At 39.7% G+C, this 8,325-nt stretch overlaps 1 protein-coding gene across 1 annotated transcript in view; it reads right to left on the bottom strand.

The window, feature by feature from the left end:
• Positions 1–2,658: 2,658 nt before the first annotated feature.
• LOC114056677 (serine/threonine-protein phosphatase 4 regulatory subunit 1-like) overlaps positions 2,659–8,325 on the bottom strand; it is a 12,748-nt gene continuing 7,081 nt past the window's right edge. The window contains exons 4-9 of the mRNA XM_027882065.1: positions 7,304–7,465; positions 6,639–6,739; positions 5,829–5,949; positions 5,600–5,734; positions 4,503–4,644; positions 2,659–2,892 (exon numbers count right to left, since the gene is read on the bottom strand). Of these exons, the coding sequence (XP_027737866.1) occupies positions 2,729–2,892; positions 4,503–4,644; positions 5,600–5,734; positions 5,829–5,949; positions 6,639–6,739; positions 7,304–7,465 (825 nt within the window). The 3' untranslated portion in view covers positions 2,659–2,728. The remainder of the gene's footprint in view (positions 2,893–4,502; positions 4,645–5,599; positions 5,735–5,828; positions 5,950–6,638; positions 6,740–7,303; positions 7,466–8,325) is intronic.

Raw genomic sequence — 8,325 nt, 5'->3', positions numbered from 1 at the left:
AGCACTAGAGTCCTACATATTATTCCCTACATAAGCACTAGAGCCCACATCCCTCAGGCTGTAGATCAAACACTCTTGGGAAATGCTGAGAATAAAGCAAGTCTTTCCTTCCCTTCCACTTCTTGGGAATCACCAAATGAAGCAGAAAAGAGGTGGAGAGATCCATGGCACGCTGGATGAAAGAAAGAGGAGAAAAACAGCTATTTCTCCTCTTCCCTGAAGATGATCCTTAGTTGTTACAGGTCAGGGGGATTCAGGCACTCCGCAACTGAAAACACTCAGTCTTCCTAAGGAAAAAGCCTCAAACTTTCCCTCCAATTCACAGGCCTGCACCAGCATTGCATAAATAAAGCATCCAGGAGATCCATCTCATTTTCCAACATAGAGGTGTTTTACCTTTAAATGACTAGGAAATACCTGAAAGGATCAGATACAATCCTTCATTTTACTGGACTGGTGGAACGGTACACAAGTACAGTGATGGAATTAGGTTGGGCCATGTTAATTCTGGACACCAAAAACTAGGATTTAAGTCCCAATGCTCCTCAGGTGAATCCTGAGCTCCATTTGACCTGAAGTATCCTCTGGTCTGAAAAAAGAGCTGGTCCCTTTCACCTCAGGAACTGCACACATGATCCAACTTCAATTCTACTGTCATTACACTGAAGCAAAAAACAGATGAAGGGATTTATTTACTCTGAATAAAACACAGAAATCAACTGGACTTTGGTGCATATTTCTAAATTATCTGGCCTGTGAGAGTGTGAGCTCCTTTTAGGTGTTCTCCTTATGGCAACAGGAAGAACTCAGAAATCAGAAATCCTCCTGCCCTAAGAGCTCACTGCTTCCTGACAGCCTGTTACCACCCACAGTGCTGTCGCACTGCCTGCTCCTCCAGGGATTAAGCCAATTTCAAAAAGAAAATGGGACATGCACAGGAAAAATTACAACAAACAAACAAACAGATTAAAACCACACACAAAAAGTCCAAAAAAAAAAAAAATCCCCAGACCTAAAAAAAAATAAATAAATAAAAATCAAACAAACCCTTCAAAAACCCCAAACCCACAACACTTCAAGGCAGAGATGACTCTGTATCTTGACTCTGTATCTTAACCACCTCCATGGTTTGTGCTAAGAGTACAAACACAACCTCTGGGGAGTAAACAGCAACTTCCTGTTTACAAGAAAAGAAACTGCAAAAGAATCCATTTTCCCAAGAAAACAGGAGGGAGAAAAAAAATAAAAAAAGAGACACCTGCCTGAGGCTCAACTGCCAGGGCATCAGGTACCTGACCGATAAATGAAAGTGTTCTGCTACAATACATCAAAGACAAGCTGCCACAGCCATTTCTACCTCCTCGGGGAAAAAACAGTTTCACACACACTCTGGGTTCCACAGGCTGGAAGAAAGGGGATTTAAGCAAGTTGCCCCTGGAAGACACAGGAGATACTGTATCAGTGATTTTAAATGAGAGAAAACAAAGTAGTCAACAGACTGAAGGCAGGTTAAAGGCAGTTTGACCTCACGGTTTCCTGTAAGCCTGGACTGAGGTGGATATTCAGACTCGCTTCCGGCCAAGATGCCATTTCATGCTGCAGTAACAGGTTGCCAAGCACAACAGGGATGCCTCGAAGAAACTACCAAAACCTCAGCTACACAGTCAAAGTACGTCTATGCTGTCGTGCATTCCATCTCAAAATGCAAAATTCTGCACAATCATTAAGCAAATCCCTTGCCCCTGAAACAACCATCGAAGTGTAGAGAACTGAAAGAAAAAGGCCACTTAAATTTCAAACTTATTCTTTTAATGTCTTAAAAAGGTCACAAGATTTTTTTTTTCAATCTTATTAATAAATTTTATTTGGACAAGTAGAGAACAACTTGTATCACAACAGCTTTTAAACAACATGATTAAAGACTGCAGCACTCCAAGGAGGCTCACAGATATGTACAGTATATGAAGAAAAAAGTTGCACCTTCAGAGCTGATCATGATCAAGTTAAAAATACCTGACTTAAAGTACATGTGCTAATAAATTTCCTTTAGGTCATGACCAGCATGAAAATAATTAGGACACAGGTACTCAGCAAAGTTTTCTGCTAATGGGTACAGCAATATGCTGCATTTAAGGATTAAAATCAGATTCTAGTTTAGTGTTAGCACTGAGCCCTTAAGAGAAATCCAAATTTCTACTTTTCCCCATTTACAAACATCAAAGCTATTCCCACTTAAGGGTGTGCCCAGTTGCACACAAATCAAGTCCTTGAATGACAAAAACTTTCAGCTCTAATACTGGAGGTCTCACGTCCCGGTACAAATTTGCCTCTCTGGCCATTCCGTCTATCAGTTGCTACAGAAAATACTTGCTAAGTTAACTCCTCAGGAGAAACAATGCAGGTCTCTGGAAATCACATCCTTTCTACAATGAAAATGATCTGCCAATTCAAGTTTCATTTGTTCAGGAAGACAGAAGATTTAAGGCTTCGGTGGCAAAAATAATCCTCTGAGCAGTGTTTTTCTAAAGTCAAGCTGACATAGGTATGTTTACTTTTTCTTGACTTAAAATCCCTGGTTTAGATAATATCCACCTTTTAAATCTGGCAAGAAATCCCTCCTTCCAAAGAGGTTGTTCTAAATCAACCATTTTAGAAGCATTTGAGGATAGTTTGTTTAACTTTTTTTTTTTTTTTTTTTTTTTTTAATTACAGCAACATTTAGAACTCATTAATAAGTTGAAGAAGCAGTGCTCATGGCATCATCTGCAATTTTGGTACTGGCAGGATGGATGCTTGCAAAATACTTGACGTCACTGTCCTCGTCCATCTGAAGGGCCATAATTGTCTGTTCCACAGCTTCTTGATGAGAGTTGGCAGAGTTGAGAAAATATTCTGTAAGAGAAAAGGCACAAGACTTATGGGAGGAGAAGACAGCAGATAGTTCAACGCAAACTTCAGCGTACCACCACGAGATACAAAATCTCAGAGGACAGTGCACACTGACAGTCAAACTGGAATATCTGGGTGGGCTCAAAATACACGTCTGAACATACCCATGACTTCATCTTTTAAAAAATTTCATTCCATATTACAGAGCACAGTTTCTCTGCTGGTGCTGTTCGAGTACAGGATTTCTATGGTCCTTCAGTACAAAAGCGTGACAGACTCCAGGGTCAAAGAGGAAGAAAAAGACCTGGAAATGACTCCGGAGGAGTGTGCTGGTATTTAGGACAGAGAGAAAATATCACCAAGCTTGTGGCCATGACAATCCATTTCACTGCCAGCCTTGCCAGAGGATTATCAAATGATAAAACTAAGATAATTTGAAACAACAGTGGAAGAAATTCCAACTTTTGAGTTTTCATGAACTACAGAGCACAAGGTGCACAAAAAGCAGCGTAACAACAAATAGCTCACAAGAAGAGCAGTTTAGGTGTGAGGTTTAAAAGCTCCTGAACTTAATTTTTAAATCTGCCTTTCAAAGTCTATCCAACATCCCTAATCATACACAGAACATCTCTGAGGCAGGGACTATACAAAAATACCAATACCCCAGGACAGCAGGAAGAACAGTGAGATCCTTGGCATAAGTTAACAGAGGATAAATCACTGCACATCAGCTGATCCATCTCAACCATCTCCTTATGCTTATTCAGAGCCTCCAGCGTGCACAGGACAGCTCCCAACAGCCCCAGTGCTCACTGTGTTGGCATCCTTTGCACTGTCCAGTATTCTGAGCATTCTGCATTTTTCTACAGCAGTCCTGGAGCCAGTGTATGATTTTGAGAATGAAAGTAACCAGAACTGGATGAAGCGTTCCAAGTGTGGACACTCTGCTGTTTCACAAAATACCATAATATTTCTAATGCTGTTTTCCTTTACAGTGCTTTGGGCTCTGAGCACTGCTGACTCCTCTGGCACCTGCTATGCACCAGGGATGCTTTCCTAAGCCTTTTCCGAAGTCTGCAATTTGAGAGTTGCATGCTTAGTTCCCTGAAGAGAACCCAGAGAAGCTTTTTTCCCCACTGCTGCCATAAAAAATAAAAATCACAAAGCAACCACCTCTTCTCTCCAAAATGAAAACCAGATAGTGAATTAGTACGGAAGAATTTTTCCTTCTTATTCTTTTTGCACAAAACATCAACAGATTTTTATTCTTTTTAACCAAATAAAGGGCTTAGCAACTTCACAGTTGCTAGTTGTTCATTTCTGGGTTTTGGTGACACCTCTACAAACAAGCTCCTTCAAGGAGAATGACACCAAAAGGCTGGCACAGGAGCAAGAACTCTTATTTCCTCAGCATTACACAACAGCAGGTCTGACACCACAACAGGGGTCACGGTTTTATCTCAGCTAAGGTAACATCCCACACCAATGAGACTGTAAAAGCAAGAGCAGCCCACACCTGATATTGTTTCTTCTTTCCCAGCTGACTACAGGAAAGTAAAGGGACAAAAAAATCCCCCCACAGTCAGCCCATTGCAACTCTCTCTGCCACTAACCTTTCTCTAAAAGGGTTTGCTTTAATGTTTTCGCGAGCAGGACTCGAACATTTGGAACCTTGTCAGATGCCAAGTGTAGTAAGTGTGGCAACAGATGCACAGCAAACTGGTCCATGGGCAGGCAGTCATCTTCACTGATAGTCTGGCAAGAAGGCAGAAGCAATTTCATTAAATTTCAGCACAGTGAGGATAAAATCCCAACACGCAGTCAGAGCTAACAGATCCTATTAACTTCATAGCACAGATACAGTAGTTAGTATCCACAAAGGTTTAAAATATGGTACAATACTTTCTAGCACAAACCTCTACATAATGAAGCAAGTTAGAGTTGAGGAAATTCAGGCTTAGTTACAAGCCCAATAAAGTCCGGAACTTCCCTTTTATTTTTATTTGTTTAATAACTGTACCCTTTGAACACAGGGAAGAAGAGTAGAAGACCTTTCCAATCCTTCTCAAGATTTAATCTTTGTTTTAACTAGGTACTATATTAAAACAAGAATGGTTCATCTCAATAAACATCTGTTGTACCCAAACGTGTTTCTCTAAAGAAGCTCAGAGCTCACATTTTTTTAAATACTTCTAAGAACTGTCCCACTTGGGTAGCAGCCATGTTGGCTGCCAGTCTGCACCTCTGCTACAGCCTCCAAATTTGGCCACTTCTGTGGGATCCCAGACTTTCAACTCCTCTGCTTATTTTGCTTGGTTTTGACCAAGCAGCATGAGCCAGCTAAGGAGGCACAGGCAGCTCTTGCTGATTAATTTCTTAAGGGTAACCCAAAAGAATGGTGGGCTACTGCAGAATTTTATAAAAATCAACAAAGTTCAGGGAAGTTTCTCAACTCAGGGATTATTTTGCTATGTTTCTGTCCTATATTAAACATCAGAATTGATGACCTGGTGCTAATATGCTAAGCTAAAGATGCATTCACGCTCATCTCACAGAAGAAAGTAGCCATAAAACTATTCCCTTGGAAACAAAGTTCTGAAATATTCATTAAAATACTCTCAGTATTCAGCTGGAGAGTTCCAGTTGCCATGGCCCCATAATCCTGGTCACCACCACCACCTCCCAAAACAAAACCAAAAAGACATTTCACCTGGCAAATAAAGACAAAAGTTTGCCGACCAGACCATTTGTGGCATCTACAGAACTTTTCAACGAGTTCATTCATGAGGTCTACCACAAAGGTTGACGTTGAAGCCATGTACAGCTTTTTCACCATTTCACTAACCTTGAAGAAATGAGGAAAAAAGAAATTCAATTTTTTTTTTCTGACCACCAATGCTCAGAAGTTTGAAATCCTAAATTTATTTAGGTTGCTTTACCAGCTTGTAGGAAATCCAACGGACAGAAGACACTTTGTCTGCACAGAGGCTGAAAGCAATAGGTCGCAAGTAGTCATAGATGTCTCTGGCACTGTACAGGTCTAGAAGCAAGATCAGTTGCCTACAAGATGGAAAAAAACCCAAACAGAGCATATTATAATAAGAAAAAAGGTAGCTTAACTGAATATCATCATTTATATGATAACACTTATCAAATACGCAATGTGGCTGTAATAAAATTACTGGGAAGCAAAATCTTCTATTTTTCAGTGCCATCAGTTTGACTCTGGGCCACTTGCAAATATTAAATTGCCTCTTATTCATAATACTGCCAAAACAGTGTCTGAGCTTAAAGAATGTAAAGCCAGGGCAGAAGCAAGAGGCCAAGCCTGCATTTATCAGGGATCCTGATAACAGCTACAGTGTAGGTGCAGCACAGCGATCCATCTGCGACACTGGGCGCGCACCTACATCTGAATACCTGGTAAAGACACCTCGCACATAAAACACATGTACAGCCGTACAGCAACTCCTCTGACTGAGTCTGATAAGTATCCTTGGCCACTTAAGTACATTGATTTAACACATCAATAAACTTGCTCTTCTTCAGAGTGCACTGGATAATTGAGAAATTACTATTATAGATGATATACAGCTACTGGGAATTTCTAGGCAAGGGGATGAGTAGGATAAGGGTTACCTACTAATTAAAAATGAAATAAGGAATATTACTGTAAAACCTCTATTATATTATTTTCACAATTTTAAATATCCATAACAATAAAAGCAAGCATTCAGAAAACAACATACTCAGCCAGCTCAGCACGGAAACGCCAGTTCCTGCTGTTATCAGTCACCAGGAATTCCTGAAGTTGATAAAGATACTCTCGTCTTTTGTCAACATGAAGAAGCTGTAACAGTAAATATAAACATACATAAAGAACAATAGGCTACAATCAGCAGAAAGAACAAGAGCTCTAAAATACAGCTAATGAAACACTGATCTTTATTTAAAAACCCCAAATCTTTGGCAATGGTGTTGCCTTCTTGGGCTAAACCCTATCATGCTTAAGGATGTAAAATCACAAGGGGCACTACTGAAAGCAAAATCTAATCTAGCCTCTACTTTTACTCCAGGAAACGAGAGGCATAACAGTAAAGACAGTTTCATGATTTTTGTCTTTCAGCTCCAAAAAGGAGGCAATTACAGAAAAACTTCCACAGAAATTTGACAAGTTCTGTAGAGAGGTTACAGTCACCAAGAAAATCATCGACTGCCATCTATATTTTGAATAAACATGCACAAACAAGGCTCTTCTGAGAAAAGAATGTATCAGCAACAGAGATCTCTTTCTACTATTCAGACATCTGCACATCCCACAAAAAGTTAGACCAGTGTTATGTTCAAAAGCAGGTGCATACAAAGACATGAATCACTTGTAATTGCACTTGACCAGAGTGGAACACAGACATACCTTCAGGAAGTCATGCAAGTGCTTAAGCACACCTATCCTGACTTCATCCAGGTCTTTCAAAAAGCCATTGAAGACAGGAACTAAATCTCCAGCTGTAAGCTGGTCTCCAAGGATGACAGCAAGTTCGTGTATAGAAAATGCCAGTGTCCGCCGAACCTTCCACTGCAACATAAATAAATTATTGTTATTGATCTGAAGTGTTCTATTCTAACCTGACGGTCAGCATCTAAGCTGGACTCCCAGCAACCTACAGTACTGACAAACATCTTCAAAGTGTCTCGTGTAACAACTGAAAGTTAAACTGGAAATTTAAATAAAAAAAAAAAAGGGAAAATGAAAGAGAGGACAAATGATAGGGTATCATCTCTTCCACCTGACTATCAAGGAACCAGGCAAACAGAAGTAATGAAAATATTTTAACTTTCTGGACGTCAGGAAGGAAAATAGTATTTCTGACATCAGTAGTCTTGCACATATTTTTGCTTTAAATTCTTTTGTATAAATTAGTTTCATGCTACCACTCTCTTCCTCACTTAATTTATAAAGCAGAATAAAATATATATCCCACAATATTTCAGCTGGGATATTTTAGCTTCCATAATAGGTAAAGTTTCTTCCATACCAAGTAGCCCAAGACCAGCAAAGCTTTTAGACACCCTAAATTCAGGGTGCACTATTTTAACCGAGTAGTTATTTCAAATAAGTCTTTTTAAAATAAAATAGCATCTATTCTTTAGCCAGCACTTTCCAATTAGCCTGGGTACTGTTCTTTTGCCCTGGTTTGGTGATTTGATCTTAATTCAGATTAGACTGGCAATAGAATTCCAGATTGTTTTGAACAAAGGGTAATTTGTTTTCACTTATGTTTTAAATTTATTAGCCGTTTGTTTTTAATGGCTGCAAGAGTTTGGAAAACATGAGCAATAGCCATGTATAAATTGCTCACTATGTATCACTGAGAACTGCTGCTCTGACATAGCAAGCAGCAAGTTCAAGAGAGGTGAAGTAGTCTGAGAATATTT

Source organism: Empidonax traillii, unplaced genomic scaffold, assembly GCF_003031625.1.
Source record: "Empidonax traillii isolate 1590-97213 ecotype Southwest subspecies unplaced genomic scaffold, ASM303162v1 scaffold100:size1405979, whole genome shotgun sequence".
In the NCBI taxonomy this organism is placed as follows: domain Eukaryota; kingdom Metazoa; phylum Chordata; class Aves; order Passeriformes; family Tyrannidae; genus Empidonax; species Empidonax traillii.
The sequence above is the reverse complement of the archived record's forward strand: the minus strand, read 5'-3'. Positions and strand labels throughout refer to the sequence as shown.